Genomic DNA, 16,798 nt, shown 5'->3' with positions numbered 1-16,798 from the left:
TGCGGCTCCCGCGCCATCTGCTGATAAATGTGACATCTGTATACGGGGAGAAAAGCGTGTTTTCCGATGGACTCGGAACGTAATTACATGCGAAACCTTCTCTGTAGGAATTCAGATATTAATGAAAGGCGCCGGATCACAGGGGTCTGCGACAAGCCTCCAGCTAATGTTATAACCGGTGGAAAGGAACTGCCCACATGTTACCCCACATGGTATTCCTGCCTCCGGCTGAACTGTGCCCGTTCTTCCTTTAGATTGTAAGCTCTTATGGCCTTCTCACTTCTACCTTTGGTATCTAAACTCTCTGTTGGTATGTTGTGTCTCAGTATTGTGCAGCATGTTGTAATAATTCTAATACTACTAACGTACCTTCCGTGTGTCCCTGTTTAGTTTGGCCAGTCCCTCATTGGTCCTCAGGCCTTTCTGCCCCTCTTTCTTCCTCTGAAGTCCATCTTGGAGCGGATTTTGGTGGCCACTCTATGACCAGGGCAAATATTCAAATGAGTGTTTGTAATAAAAGCTATGAAATCTATGAACGGATGGAAGTTACATTGTTAACGTGACATAGCATGTTGGTAAGAGTAGAACTTTCCCCGACCACCTGACAGAGGTACAGTATCCTGGAGACATAGGAGTTCTCCTCACGACATAGGAGTTCTCCTCGCGACATAGGAGTTCTCCTCGCGACATAGGAGTTCTCCTCGCGACATAGGAGTTCTCCTCGCGACATAGGAGTTCTCCTCGCGACATAGGAGTTCTCCTCGCGACATAGGGTTCTCAGGTATGTTAGCGTCATGTTTTTCATGAACATAAATGTCCATTCATTTGGAAACGCTAATTAGCGATTGGGCTTTAACAGATATGTTGTTATGACGCGCGGGTGATCAGAGAGAGAGCCCGAGGAGCTCATAGTCTTTATACACTCCGCGGTAAGCGTTGAGAACTGCCGGGTTAATTGGGGTTATTTGCCACGGGCGAACACGCGATCAGAAACAGGGGCATAAAAGAGAAAGACGGCGACCAAACAAGCTCCGGAACCTCTAACGCGCGCCCTGTCTTTATGCAATTTGTCCTGCGTTCTAAATGTCTCAGAGTAAGGAATCTCTCGGCGTTAGACACAATTCTCTTCCGCTCTCTTTTACAGCGCGTTTCTGAGTCTGTGCTTCTCAAACCTGTTCTCAAGGCCAGACCTGGATCGTTGGTGATGTTCTGGAACTGGTGTGAGGATCACCGTTTTTTCTCCTAGAAGTGGTAGCGGGTAATACAGTGAGGGTATTAAACATGCATGGGATAGACGTACGGCTCCTGAATCTAAGACGAGACCAACGATTAAGGTCTTTACAGCAGGGCGACTCAATGGGGCTGATCTGCCGGCGGGTTCTATGATTCCTGCATCCTCTGGAAGTATAATCCTGACACTAAGGGTTCGGTAAAGATAATGTCTTCTTTCATCCGATTAGATTCTGAAATGACACAAACAGATCTGCTCCAAATAGTTTAATCTCCGAACGTTGCGTCCACCTCCTTCCTAATGGGGCTGTGTGAGGGCTGTGCTCGAGGCTGCCCTCTGGTGGCCATGGATATACAGCAGGAGGAACATCTTACTAAGTAGCCGCGGGTCTCAGCTGGGAGGAAAAGGACTTTAATGATCTTGTAAAGTTTAAGTCCTCGGTTATTGGAACAGGTATCACGAGACTGGTTTTTGGAAGTGTAAGCAGATAGAACGAGGCCAACTTAATCCAGTTTGTTAATAAAAACCATCTCAAGGGTGAATTGAAGTCATATTCTGCTCATTAGCCGAACGACCGTCATCCCAGTAGGATCATTAAAGTCGACTGTATTGCTTTATTTCTCTTGATAAAAATTAATCTATTTGGATGTTTCCATATTGCTTTTTCTGATCTTATAGCCCACGTGCAAGCAAGTTATAGAGCCCAAAAGACCTCCGATTCTCTCTACGCTTTCAAATAAAAAACATATAGAATTAATTTTCATGAGATGTTGATGTAATGGTAATGAGTATCACCGCCATGTAGCAAGCAAACCTATTGGGGGGTCCTGGTGGAGCGTTGCTCTTTGGAGCTCAATAATTTGAATGGAGTGGTCCAGTTTGCTTTGGAATAAGGGGCCCTTATTATTTTATTGCCAGCAGTTAGAGCGTCGCTGATTGGCTTCATCCACTTCTTTACCCATAGTGCTTTGCATAGTGCTCTGTTTCCGGAGCACATGTCCTTTTCATGGTCTCCTTTGCATGCTGTAGCAATGGCTTCTGGGATTCCGTGGGAAGATCATGTGATTTGCCGTTCTGGACCATAAACAGAATGTCTGGCTTGTTTTGGCCGATTAGGCTTGCAATTCGATGGCCAATTCCTGGGAGTCAGACACCCAACAGTTTACTGACAAATAATGCCGGGTGCGTTTCAAAGGAGACTTATGAGACCTTGGCCACTTATATATCTTCTTCAGTATTCTGTAGGGTAAGTTCGGCAGATGGGGCAAGTAGTTCGAGGTGCAAGCCCATTGGATTCCAGTAGATCCATCCTCCAGCAAGGCCGACGGGTACCTTCGGAGGCCTCGTACAGGACATAGGAGCCGGGCGGCATGCTGCCAGTACCTACCAGTTGGCATCAGAGGATCTCCTTCTGCTTTGCCCGGAAGAGTTTAACCCCGAATAAGCCAGCTGCACCCATGGGCTCGCTCATACCGGGTATAAAGAGATGATGTGACCCTTTAACATCACTTTAATTAAAGAGAAAAGGGAAGGCTGTAGCAGTTTGCTTTGTACCGGCAGATGTTCAAATTGCTGCCATAATGAGATTTTTTGCTGCACATTTGAATATCTGTGATTTATGCCCCCATTTGATCCTCGGTCGCGTGCGGCTCGTACGGGGGGGGGGGGGGGGGGGGTTGTACTGTGACATTGCTCTGAGCGTGGAGTCTCCCGATCATGTCGTGCAGCTGCATTGCAGGTAATACCGGCACCAAAGGGGGTTAAACGAATATCCCAATGACTTGCACCATGCTGAGAGCAAACAGCAAGGGTTTAATCTGAGTAAAATGTCTCCTCTCGGTGCGGGGCTGTTCGTAGGGCTTTATCAGAGCAGCTGTTCGCCGGCTGCCGGAGGGCTCTGCGCAGTCACGTTATTTACAGATCCCCGGCTTCCTCGGCATCGCGCCTCGGATTCATTGGAGATCCCGGCTGATAATAACGCTTTCAATCTTTCCTCTGCTTCTTCATTTTCTGTACGTGAAATTGAAGAGTCCGTCCGTTCTCCTCCGAGGAGAATTTCTTCTGCCTTAAAATCCTCTTTCCGGTTTTCTGGTTAAATTTTCCCGTCTCTTCGTGTCACATTTTCCTTTTTTTTTTTAGCTTTTAAAGAGACCTAACCATAAAATCTGCAAAAACTGAACCTTTTGGCCCCTCGAGGACCACGTTTATCTAACCCATGACCTTTCTAGGCCCCGGGCATTAACCCTTTCCTTGTGTGCCTGCTGGTCTTAGTCACTAAATCATGTTCCCCACTCTTGCTTATTACTGAGTTAGTATTACTCGTCGTTGGGACATCAATAATTCCTTAAAACACAATATACAAGAAAAACAGTTATTTCTAATCATTTAATATGCTCTATGGGCAAAACCCATTTATTTTTCCACAACCCTTTAATCAAAGCCTTCCTGTCATCTGCAGAGGGTTTCTATGTGACAAGCTCCGCAGAACTGCTCGGCTCCATCGATTCCAGCTTTATATCGGTGTGCGCCACGCCACGGCATCTGTCTGACCTCTGCAGCGGGGGAATGATATAATGACACACTATAAAAGCGACATGATATAATAACACTTGTGTGTACGCCTGGCAGAGCGCTCTCTGCTATATCCCCTAAGGGCCCTGGGGTCCAAGAAAAGGCTGGCGTTATCGCTGAAGGCTAAAATCTATACGTTGATTAGAGTTCTAATTCCCATTGAGGGGGCGCAGGGCACGGGGTGTAATTACATTTCATGTTTCCTGCTTGTTGCAGTTATTCAGCTGTGCATAATAATTATGTGCGTCTTAATTGTTTAACTTCCTAATCCCCTGCTAACCAGCCTCCTATTGGACGGCCCTTATTCTGTATGAACCGCCATAAAACCCGCACTCGCTTTCCAGGCTTGTGCAGAGGGAACGCGCGGCCGAACTCTAGTGAGATCGAGAACGCGGCCGGACGCGAGTAAAGTGTGTGTGATCGCATTATCTAGGAGATTAATCACACAGCTTCCCGGGTTCTACAGAGATGGACACCCCAGAGACGTCAGAGCTTGGATTAAACAAGTTTTATTGGGGAAATATTTCTTGTTTTGCATCTTGGTGCAAAAAATGAAAATGAAAAAAGGTCTTGGCCAGTTAATTGGCCACATGGGTTAAATTGGACAACCCCTGGCTCTCAAGCAAAGATGATCATCGTCCGAGCCAGAGCTGGGTGGCTGGTAGCAACTTCTGCCCAAAGGAAAATATTGGTGGTTTGCTCTTGAGCGCAGAAGCAGCGTGTAACTCATGACATCACAACCACCATGACTGGAACCATTGCAGGCCAATTTCCACCCACTTTTTTGCTTGTCGGTGCTTCTGTTGGGAAAAAAAGGAAAAGGGAGCCTGTTTATTTTATTTTTTAAGTACCGTAAATGCCAATTTTAATATTTTAACTGCACTCCTAAATCGCATAGTATGACGCCGTAGTCACGAAGCCAAGTCGTGTCCTCTTCTCTGTAAGCGATGGCCACCGCTGACCTTGTGCCAGTTGAACGGGGAATTGTCACTGTCACCGGGAAGGGTTTTAATGGATGAATGTGACACAGCCCATTACTGCTGCTTCACAAATGAATAATCGCCTACACCGCTCGGATTTAACGAAATAACGTTAATGGGCAAAACACATTAATTACTTTATTTCTACCATTTCCCTTCCAAAACTTCAGACAAACCTCGTGTCTTCCTGAGCTCCTCATCGGTGGGCATACGGTTAGAACGAGAACATCACATTGGGCTCCAAGTGTCTGAACGCCACGGGACAGGCAGACATATTCTCACCTAATATGCCTGGATCACCAAACTCCAGCTTACGTGTTCCAGGACATCTCCTAAAATCCCAACAAGCTTTTACTAAATCCACTTGTTAGAAAAGGATGAGAAGGACTCTCTGGCCGTATGAAGACACTCTCGTCATTCCTCCGGATGGCAGTTTGTAAAGGTTGGACAATGTCGGATAATGTCACAGAGATGTAGTCAAATCCTTTTTTGGGTTTGTCTCTTGTTGTTTTGGTAACAGTAAAAGTAGGTTCAACAATGACAAACCTAAATCTTCTGAGTTTCATGTTGGGGCATTGACCACGAAGAAGAAAGGAAGAGTCCACCGTGGAGATAACAGGTCTCGTCTTTCACTGATACTGTGGGCTATATGCCACAAGACACTCGAAATATCCCGGGCATTAACTACATTGAGACCAAATTAAATTGGCCAACTTTGCCTTAAAGTCATTTGAGTAGAAATCCATAAAATCGAGGGCCCGGTGGTGTAGTTGAACCGGCAGAAACGCTGATGGGCATACGATTCCTCTATTGTTAATTAGTTCTCCTGATCTAATTAATAATAAACAGAGGGATCGTATGCCCATCAGCCTTTTCACCTCTCCAGAGATGTCACTGACGTTTTCTACGCAAATTACTTTGTAGAGACAGAATCTGGAGCTGTGGCCCCCCTGACAATCATTTGACTACAAAGTCCTTGGCTCTTTGGACCTGTCACTTTTTAATGTGTTGGGTACAGAGGACAGGAGGAGAGAAGGGTTAGGATAAGTAGCACCTTTTTGGTACATGATCAGGGAGTTTGATGGAACAGAGAAAAGGTCTAGGACAAGAGGCAGGATTTGGGGCGGACGTGTGCCACGGGGCAGAATGGAAGAGGGAGAAATGCAAAGTGAAGAGTGCATTCAAGGTCGGGGCAAAACACAAGCGGAAAAGAAGATACAATTTAAAATATTTCAGAAATAAATTGCCATTACCGTGCTGTTCCGGATCAGGATTAATACTTGATGAATGGATTCACTGCTCTGGAACTGTCAAGAACAACAGAAATGCAGCAGTAATCTATAACCGCAGCAGGAGACATCACTAAATCTCATATCAAAATAGATGGATTTCTGCCCAAAATCCATTTAGGATTCTTTACCGCAGGAAAACTGTATATAGAGCGGTAATATCCAGCGATAGCAAGCATCGCCACAGAAAGGGCCATTATCTCATCGTTTTAATAGTTCTTAGGCCACTGTTAATGGATCGTCCATCTCAACGCATCTCCGAAACCCGAATTCCAGGACGGAGGCCAAAATGACCTGCAGCAGCCGCGCTTTAGAGCAATGAGAGTTGTGAAGGACCACACCGCGCGCGACCCGGGTGTCAAAACTTCCCAGAAATCACTTGTTTAATGTTGGATGTTGTCTCTCAGCCACAAAGGTGCACTTTTGATTAATGATTAATAATGTTCTCATCTTCCCACTGAGTAAAAAGCAGTAGAGCCACGTGGTGTGAAAATCGGATTTACATATTTATAAATATTCGGTTGCATGCAGCTTCCCCGAGCCGCTCTCAATCACTTCCCGCGGCTGATGGAGTCAGAGACGGATAGGTGTGGCCCGGGGGGGGATCTGTCTCGCGAAGTACATTCATCAAACCTGACTTCATAGCCTGTAATGAAAGATCTCCTAGCAGAGCCCGAAAGCATTTCTCCCCGCTAATACAGACAGAGGAGCGTTTTTTTCCCGGACGCGCTGCCGGCTAAACCCGGGTCACTTGACTGTACTGACTGTATCGGCGCGGCGGTGACCGTTTGTAATGGCTTTAGAAAATTACAATCAAAATGTGTGCGTTTTGTGTTTTCAAGCCATTTGACTACAGCAAGAGAGCCCTTCACAGAGTGAGATTATCATCGTTGTCTGTCGACGAAGGGTTTGGTGGGATTGCTGATCCCGTTGCCGGCGGACGGTTAGTTCGGTTCCGGGTATCAGCTGTAGCGGGAGATATTAGATCAGCCGGAGATCGGCGGAGGATCGCTGTCACATCACTCCTTTTATCCTGCATTGTGTAACGTGGCGGCGCTGCGTGTCGAGGCTCATTTGTCCCGATGAATAATGTTCTGGCGAGGCCTCTTGTTAAAACACAGGAGGAGGTCTCCTCCCCCCCGATATCTCATCCATTGTTACTCGTGGCTTGTAATTTGCATATATTACTAATAAACTATTGCATCGCGAGAACATGAAAGCCGTCTACCTTAGCCTGTGAAGCTACCTTGTGTTGCCGGCCGCTTCTCACCGATGTCTCCGGACGGACTTGATGGATGCTTTTGGGGGAGGTTGTTGAGGCTTCGTGCAGTGGGGGCTCTGTGGGTTCTTCTTCCCCTAAAATCTGACTGATAACCTGGCCAGTTTGCCATTATTTGACACTTTGCTGAAAGGCTTGTCGAGTTCTGGTGGGTTGTGTCAGGATTTGTATCACTTCCTTCCAGGTTGAGATGGTGGACGCGGTAATGGCGGGATCCCGGGGCATGCTGGGGACTGGCAGGTGCCAACCGGCAAGTTGTGGTAAACTCACAGTTTTGTGAAATGTTCCTCTGGGGCTGGAGTCTCCAACAAAGTTACAATACAAACTTCTCCTTCAAAGCCAACGTTATTTACCTGATTCAGCGAGGCATCGTTATCGGGATCCTCTGTACAGAAATGGGAGATCATGTAATCATAGATTAGCATTTTTTAACACTTTGTATGCTAGGAACCGCCGTTCCCCGACCCTTTTCAATATTTTGCTCAGATTTGGAAAAGCAAAGCATTCGTTGATTGAGTTTTTTCCTCCGGAGGCCGAGTCCGTGTTTAATGTGACAATCTGTGATATATAAGCCGCGAGGCCGTATTTTAAACTTGTCTGGAGCTCCGGCTTTCTTTTCGCATAAATAAGACAGAAATATTGGGTCATCTGAGGTCATCAGCTTTTCTGGCGAATAATTCAAGGCTCCCGGTGGTTCTTATTCACATTTGAGATTTATAACCCTCCCTCCGATATCTGGTTAAGGAATTCTTTTTTCGGTATGTTAGGATGCGTTGCTGTGGGCTGCGATATCGTTCTCTGCTGGGGGCTTTTCATGCGGTAGGAAGTATGTTCTAAAATAAAGACGGCTTTAACTCAATGCTTGCCAGAGGGATGGAGGGATGGGGCTGCTGAGAACTTCACCAGGTCTGCGCCAACCCAACATATAACACGTGAAATAAAGTCATGGAGATTGTTCAGATCACAAGCTGTATTTTATGGGTGGAAAGATGTGAAAATCTGTCATAGAAAATGTAGAACCCGCCGGCAGATCGGCCCCATTCGGCCCCCATCTAGTCCTGCTGTAAAGACTCGAACCTTAACCAGACGTTGGTCTCGCCTGGAAACGCTTCCAAATAACCTCCTCCTTCAGCTCTTGGATCCAACACGTTGTATTTCACTTTTATTTATACGGTTATTGTGCTAATTACCGGCATTCACCGATCCTGATAACCTTTGCGCTTCTACCGGACCCGGTGCCATATTGCAATACTTCTAGTACTCATGGGGTTAATAACCTCCCACAATAACCAGTTAGAATGGCTTTTAATTTCTTCCAGCGCGAGAGTTTAAGGGTCATTAGGAAATTTCAATTAGTGAAAACGGCTATAATTATCAGTTTGGTTTTGTGTCGTGACGCAGCCGGGGGTTGTGAAGTCTTAACATTATCCGGCACCGTTTTCCAGTCGGCTCTCCGAGACGTTCACGGCCATCTTAAAAAGAATAAATGGTAGTTTCAGTAAACACTAACATCGTTCCGACCTCCCCTCCACGTGGCGGGAACTTCAAGGACTTCTCCGGTGATGAACAAACAGATTCTACCGCCGAGGCCAAGAACATCAACGGAAGGGAAGAGAAACAGAAGCCAAAGCCATTCGTTACATCTCGATGGAATGATGCGTTCAGAACCCGTTCGCTCGCAAGCAGAAATCCAATTCCTATCCTGCTGGCAGAACTACAGAACTTACTATGCATGCGATACACCTGAAAACGAACGCAAATAATGAAGGACCCGACGTAACGGGGTTCCCACGCCCAACGTCTTTTGAGCCAAGAACAGTGGCACTTGAATACAGTATGAAGTAAATCGCACCCATGCGCTGATGTTTCATGGAAAACAGAACGTTCCTAGGAGCTGTTAGTGAAAAGAATCAGATCTAAGGTGCCTCTTAGCCGAGGAAAACTGGCTTTCAATTGCTTGGAGGCGTTCAATAAGTTCTTGGGACAAAACATTTTTCAGCGTAATTGAAATGCCAGGTGTGGAGGTTAAAAATGAGCGTTCGAGTAGCAGTCGTCGTAAGAGCGGGGTGAGGAACAGAAAAAGACCTTAACGTGGTTACGCTGTGCAGCAAACTAGCACAAGGAGCCCAGGAAATCGGAAATCTCATCCACAGATGGAGCCGAGATGATCCGGTGATGGGAAGGGGAAAAAATAAAATCTGAAAAGGGTAGGATGCTCTGGGAATGCTACAAAAAGGTGGCTGCAGGAGGTAAGAAGTGAAGCTAAAGCATCTTCCTTCTGTCTTCATAAACCTGGCGGCTTGATGGAGCTCACGATAATGGGTGATCTGCTTCCGGCATGCAGGGGGAAGCAATTACTGTGTGCACGCTGCATTTTCTGAGCAGGATAGTACTGTAAGAAGCAGCAGGAAGTGATGGGTGTAACGGATAAATGCTTCCCCCAGTTGCTACCGAACTAAACAGGAATGTAACTTCTACAGTTAGAAGCTTCTCTTTTCTTGTAGTTTTCCATGCGCTTTTATGTTTGTTTTCAGGACTCTATACCCGGTCTATAAAGCAGTGTGATTTATATACGGGGTATTTGGTGTTTCTTAGTTCAATTTGCTACCGGTGGGAATTAAAGGACAAGTGCTGTCTCCCTCCTTCCCCCAACTCTAATAATTTGTGGCCCGTGGATAAATCCATTAATTTAGCTGGGGGTAGACACGCTGTAGACAAATAAAATAATTTATGTTGAGCGCTAATTTAGGAACATTCTACTCTCTTTTGGTGACGACTAACAGAGATGGCAACGTGAAGTGCTCAAATCAGTAAGATTCGCAGAATCTGGACCAGGGGATGACATTTTAATGGAAAAGCTCCGTCTTTAATGAGTGGAAGTCAATTTGTCAGTTAGACGGCTGATGGGAAAAATCAGTAAGACGATGAAAATCAAGGTTTTTGTGCAGTCGGCGGGAGGGAGGGGAGACGGCCCTGGAAGCCGTCGGTGGTGGTGGGGTTACTCGGTGCAGGAATAATACTGAGCTTTGCTTTTACTTGCAGTCCTGGGGGGATTTGCACTAATAAGTGTTTTCCAGAAACCCCCTTCTTTGCCCCAAGCCCCCATTATATCTCTGCGTGAATCACTTTAGGTTTGTTTGGATGGGTTTGTAAAACACGGCCATCAAATACGCGGAACATTATACTTTTCTAACACCCGATCGCGACGTTTCTGGGTAACATATGGTATGTTTTTACATTTTTATCGCATTAATATTGACATTTTTTCTCGATATAGCTGACAGTTCTGAATTAACTGCACCCGGCGGACCTGCCTTAAACATATAGAAGAGCTGCTTAAAAATACAATAATGATTCATTTTAAAAAAGTTCTGGATTTATAAGGCGGTGGTTTATAGGAATCTGTCATCTTAGATATGGAGCACGGAGCCCTGGAGAGCGCGTGAGGCAATCATCGGAAGTGTGTTACCATAGAGAGCACTCGCTTTACTTCCAAGCCTGCCGCTGTGACCCTGGGGGGTCGCAAAAGGACCATGCATGGTGGCATTTTGTCCCCTTCTCTCTGAGATGAAGCGGGTTCGTGGTATCGGGTCATGATGTATGGAAGGCCACGCGTCGCCCATTCCTCCCCTTACGCCCTGGAGCCGAAGGCCGTTTCCTTACACCAGCCGGGAAGCTCTCTGTGATTCCGATGTGGAATTGTCAGGATTAATCTAGGCTTTTACCCCAATTCCCAGGCTGAATGGGCAGATTCTAAGGGGTTTTTACCCCAATGTCAGGGTCTGGGGGTGAATGGAAAACATACAAAATAGCGTGGGGTGTGTGCACATAAATAACTCCATACATATACTCGCTATCCATGAAATGCTGCCTCTTCATTATGCTCCAAAATTCCAAATAAATATACAGCAAGGATGGAGCAGGATGTCCCCAAATAATGTCACATCAACCCCAATATGTATCAATAATGCACAAAAAGACACCCATCAAGCAGATATCTGTCCCAGATCGTGTCACAGCCGGAAACACTGGAATCACTCCGATCACTCCGATCAAGCAGTGCTTCCCAAATCCGGCACTCAGAAGAGGAGAAGATGTAGATGTTCACAGAACAGGTCGCATCTCTTCTACCCCAGCCCAAGGGTGAATGGGCAGATTTTCTGGGTTTTTACCCCAGCCTCGAGGTAAATGGGCAGATTCTCCGGCCTGGAATTGACTCTTTCATATTCTTTTCACATCTAATGACATCTGAGCATCTCAATTGGTGCTTGTCTCCCTGCTTGAATACAGGTGACTAAGAATATCTTTACCTCCTGACAAGTTATGGTTTCCGTAACGGCATTAGAGCCATTAGTCTGGCGCCGTTCGTGGATTATTATAGTAGTCTTCCCCACGTTTTCCGTAACCGCAGAAGGCTTCAGAGCCCCGGATCGAGGATATGCGTATAAGAAGCCCGTCATGTAACGCAGCGTATGTTGCGATTATTGTAACACAAACTATTATCTGTATAATTATTGTTGAAAATGTTACTTAACGAATGTTAAATAAGCATCGCCCGAAGAAACATTTATTACAGCAAATAATTCAATTAACTCTGAAAATTGACAAGTTAAGTCTGGATTAATCAATGGATTATTTTTCCAGCTCGTGCAGAATAAACACTTCACACGGCTCGACTGCTCGCATTTAAATCATTTTAAACATGCGTGTTAAATAATTCATGCCGATAGCAGCGTGAATACACATTAGACAATCTGTGTTCCTGCGATGACGAGGAGAGCGCTCCTTAACGTCTCCGGGACGCTAAAAGATCGTTACTGGGCCGATGGTGGCCAAACTCTTTGGGCTCCCCCCCCCCCGCCCCGATGAGCTTTCTAGGAGTAACAGTAACTACGTGTTGACTTAGTTTAAGGCCGTCGGTGTCTTCAGTGTTTGTTTTAAGGGCGTTTTGGGATTTATTTACAAATCCTTCAGAGGATGACATCAAGCGCATTTTCTGTCTTGTCTTAGTCATGATGTCATCTTGGTCTGTGACATACAGTTATATATACATCCCCCGGGGTTGGGAATTGGGGTGGAAGGAGCTGGTTTTTGGGGTCACAGCGAATTCCTCATTAGCTCTGCAGGAGTAAATGGTGAAGAACATTGCTGTCATGCCGACCTCAGCAGCACCATATACAACGTTTACATCATCGGCCAGCAGGAAGTAGAGGGCTACATGATGGAGTAAAAGGCCAGATGAGGTCATTACTGGTAAAATGACCTCACAGATGCATCTCGCAGACCGCAAACCATGCATCATGTTACAGATACGCCAGCCTCCCAGCCATCAGCGGCCTTGATACGCATGCGCAGCGTTCCTGATTGCTGATTACTGATTTTCAAATCAAGGCAGCCGTTCTGTGTGAATAGTATGAAGCGTTTCGTCTAATACAGGAGCCTATTAACGGGATCAGGATAACCGCGTCTGATCACACCGCCACCGCGACATGTTTCCGAAACAAAGGTTTGACGTTTCACGTGTATAAGGGCCACGCTACCACCTTTCGGTTCTGGACACCAAGCTGGGGGCTGTGAGAGGCTACGGGTGGGTTTCGGTGTCGCCTCCACTTGCTTTATCGCGTCATGTCTGTAGCTCTTATGCCTTGCGTATGATGTCATGCAATTAACTCTCCCGACTTTCTGGGATGCAGATCCTGCAGATTCATTGATGATGTTTAACCCAAACGATTCCGGTTTCAAACCTATAATCCTGAAGAAGAGGCTGAGGTAGTCTCAGGAGCTCACAGTCTACCCAGTAAAGGTATCAGCTTTCCCAGATCTTCCAGTAACCCTCACGTTACGTTTATTGGGAATCACTCCGTTCAGCGCTTTCTTCTGGTGGGATGAAGGTTTATTTTATGAATCCGCGGCCTGGTGGATAAGACATTATCCGCGGTCTAATCTCACCCGTCCCACGCAACAAAACACAAAGGTGTAGGAGGTGCAGATCACCGCGTTTCACGCTAAAGACGTATTACATTACGACTTCATTAAAATGAGAGGGAAAAGGTTTCCTCCCTGGCAATAAACGCATCTGTATAAATCTGTGTAGGAAAAGACATAAAGTGAGTGAATATATATAAAAACTATAAATAAGTGAACACTTCTGTTTAAATCCGCCCTCCGAGACGGTCGGTTTTGTGTTTTTATTTTAAGCTTAGTGTTGGCCAATCCCCTCGCGTAACGCTGTCAGTCCCTCTGTCTGTCTGCCGACTGGGAACGTCTGAATCCCCGAGATTTAACACGAGGGAGCCGCGTTCTACGTTATGACGTAAAATCTGCCCCTGCCTCGTTTCCTGCGAATGAAGGGTCAAAAAGCACCGGAACCCGCTGCCGATCTGTGACCATCGAGCCAAACGCGGCAACCTCTTCCAGACCTTGAAAACCCAGCTTTAATGCCCCTTTCTGCATCGAGTAACCGCCAGCTTTTTTCATTTGTGTGTTTCAAGGAGTCTCTTCAATTTCCTCTTCGATTAATCAGCTGATTTCTCCGGAAACGAATCCCGCAGCCTGATTACAATTTGACCGAGACGGACGTTTCTGGTGATCAATCTTAACCGGTTCAATATGGGCTGAGCAGACTCTCCGGTCCTTTACCTGAACGCTCCTGCGCGACAGACACCTCCTCGCTTCCCCACATATTTTATTTATCCTGCCGTGGTGACGACGATGCCTTCGTTACGCCCGCCGGAGCCTTCGTTACGCCCGCCGGAGCCTTCGTTATGCCCAGTGGGGCCTTCGTTAGACCTGCTGATGCATTCGTTACACCCGCCGGAGCCTTCGTTACACCCGGCAGAGCTGGTTTCACCTCCTTTTATAACCCTTTATTCGTTACAAAGTGTCTGTAGGTTTTAACACTTTCATCTCTGGTATATATGTCTCAGCTGCTCTGAAAGTTTCATCACATAGAATCAACGCAGAAACGTTTAACTTCTGTATGGCAACAACCTATCAGAGGCTGCTTTTGTATCACCTGATAAATAAGTGTTCCCGGCACAAACTGTGGTCTTTGGGCCCTCGGCAGGCCCGGGAATTCTGTTGGGAAAGCTGTGTTTAGTTACTGGAACGGCACCTTTAATTATTTATTTAACATTCATCTCCAGACGCCTCCCGGTAGCAGGCAGGGGAAGCGGCGGCGCATGCCTCCCTAGGAAACAATTTGCATTGAAAATTTTCGGCTCCAGTGAATAACTCTTTATTAATTTGCACATTTGGGTTTCTGGGAGAAACGCGTCGGATGATCGGCATCGTTTATCCAGATACATAATTAGAAAAAAAAATAAAGAAAAATATAATATATCTGCTGCGCCGGCCCCTGAGCGCTTCGCGGTTCCCCGGCACGGAAACGGTTACGGTGTTTGGATATTAATTCTCCGACAAATTATTTGTTCTTTTTTTATCGTTAAGTTTTCTAATAGAATTTTACATGGGATCTGAATCCAAAAAATACTCTGTGAATTTAAACCACTAATAGATGACGGCGTTAAAATAGCTGAATAATAATAATAATAATAATAAGGTTTTGCCCTGAAGTGAGACGTCACGATGCAAGGCGAGAGAAATCTGCCGGAATCCGGAGTAAAAACGGTTAACTTGATTGGGAAAAGAATATTCCACAAAGGAGGCGAGTTAATTAAAGCGTGAAGCGCGCTCTCTAATAAACCTGCCCGACGAGGTTTTATGCGCTCTCGTAATTTGCTTTTCTTCCCTGACGTGGTGAGCAGCGAGACGGGGTCATTAAGGGTCCGGCCGACCGGAAGCCCCTTCTGCGGCGACCCCTTTTCATATATTTGCGTCTCTCCCTTTTCTCAGCGTTTTAATTGGCCTCTTAATGATCAGCGTGCGGATAATAAACCTTCACCTCTCCCCGGATTCACGGCGACGGAGGAGAGCGGCTGCACCTCGCGCCTTCCTGTCCATCTGCATCGGAAATATAAAAACTAAATAAAAATAAAATTAATCAGCACCATAATAATAATGATAATAGCATATGATCATATTAATCTCAATAATATAGTATTAATAATCATATTAATCATACTAATAATGCTAATAATAGTATTAATAATCATATTGATCATGCTAATAATAGTATTAATATTACTCATAATATAAACAATAATAATACTACTAATAATAAAAATGCTAATAATAATAGTTGGATTTGGCCAGCCGGTTAGGTGTCAGTAATGGCGGTGCATGAATGAGGGCCGCGTGTGTCTGTTGATCTCTTTCTGTATGAAGCGCAGGAACGAGGAGCGTGCCATTCATTCACTTCCTGGAAGGACTCGGTCGCTGGACCCGTCTCGCTCCCTGTACGTCTCATTTCTGTTATATAGTGAATATTGTGTGTAAAGGGGGTGTTTAACTCGGCCGACAGACTGTTTTATTACCTGATCCCCCCCCGATCGCACAGTCGGCGAGGCACCCGGCGACACACGTTATTTTCTTTACAAGCAGCCGGTTATGTTTGTCGGGTTTCTTAGCAAAATGATACCCCGGTGGGACGCGTGGAGGTCTCCGACAGATCGGGAACAATGGGGGGAAGGAATGTCTCTCCCCACTTCACGCGCTCTCGCTAACGACTAGCGGCAATGTTTGTTCATGACTTAATGTATGTTTAGTGTGATCTAAACCCGAATGTGCCACGAAAGAATGAAACAGCCCCGCTGAAAGTAATCTCACGACCGTGTAACGTGGAGTTACCGGTTACCGGTAATGTCACTGGGAGGCTGGCCCTTGAGCCCCGTTGGGTATTAACCGTTTGCGAAGACGGGGCACCCGGTGGAGGTAGAATAATGAACGGTAAATTCTAAGTACCTCGTCCGGGAATCTCATCTGCGTGAGGTCATTAATGCGCGTCGGGCATGTGATTGGCCTCGGAGCCGGACACTAAATACTCGGACGTAACGATCGTTCCTCTGCGGGGAATCCATTGAAAGACTGAATAAAAATGCCAATAAGTCCGATAATATATTTTGGATCTGTATTCGCCTCCCGCCAGTCTTGGGATTTCTCTCCCTCCACTCTGTGGGATACGAACCGAACAAATGTTATTCACGCAAATGATTTGATATGAAATCCAATATATATGGAAGTCTGGCCAAAAGTAACAAAAATATGCGGATATTACCAAGAGAGGTTTAAATCCCCAAAATACGTATCCTCCTAACGTTATTTCTAGCTGAGAAATTACCATAAATGTATGGATCGAATTTTGTGCTTTTGATGATTTTCATGTTTTCCTTGAGATTTAGAATTAATCTTTTTCTCTCTGCTCTTTGCAGCTCCTCCCACTTCCATAGCCATCATAGCTGCCGAGTCTCCGGCGCCATTCAGCCGATACCAAGCCCAGAACTTCACGCTCGTGTGCATCGTGTCTGGAGGGAAGCCGGCCCCCCAGGTG

General features: G+C 45.9%; 1 protein-coding gene across 1 annotated transcript in view; it reads left to right on the top strand.

Annotated features, from left to right (window-relative positions):
• Positions 1-16,798, top strand: part of LOC149275689 (immunoglobulin superfamily member 21-like) — a 79,727-nt gene that overhangs the window by 40,130 nt on the left and 22,799 nt on the right. Inside the window, exon 4 of the mRNA XM_089504475.1 lies at positions 16,680-16,795. Within this exon, the coding sequence (XP_089360601.1) occupies positions 16,680-16,795 (116 nt within the window). The remainder of the gene's footprint in view (positions 1-16,679; positions 16,796-16,798) is intronic.

This window comes from Sceloporus occidentalis, unplaced genomic scaffold (genome assembly GCF_023333645.1).
Source record: "Sceloporus occidentalis isolate IW3139 unplaced genomic scaffold, rSceOcc1.0.p SCAF_271, whole genome shotgun sequence".
NCBI classification, from domain to species: domain Eukaryota; kingdom Metazoa; phylum Chordata; class Lepidosauria; order Squamata; family Phrynosomatidae; genus Sceloporus; species Sceloporus occidentalis.
This window is presented reverse-complemented; position numbering and strand designations above follow the sequence as displayed.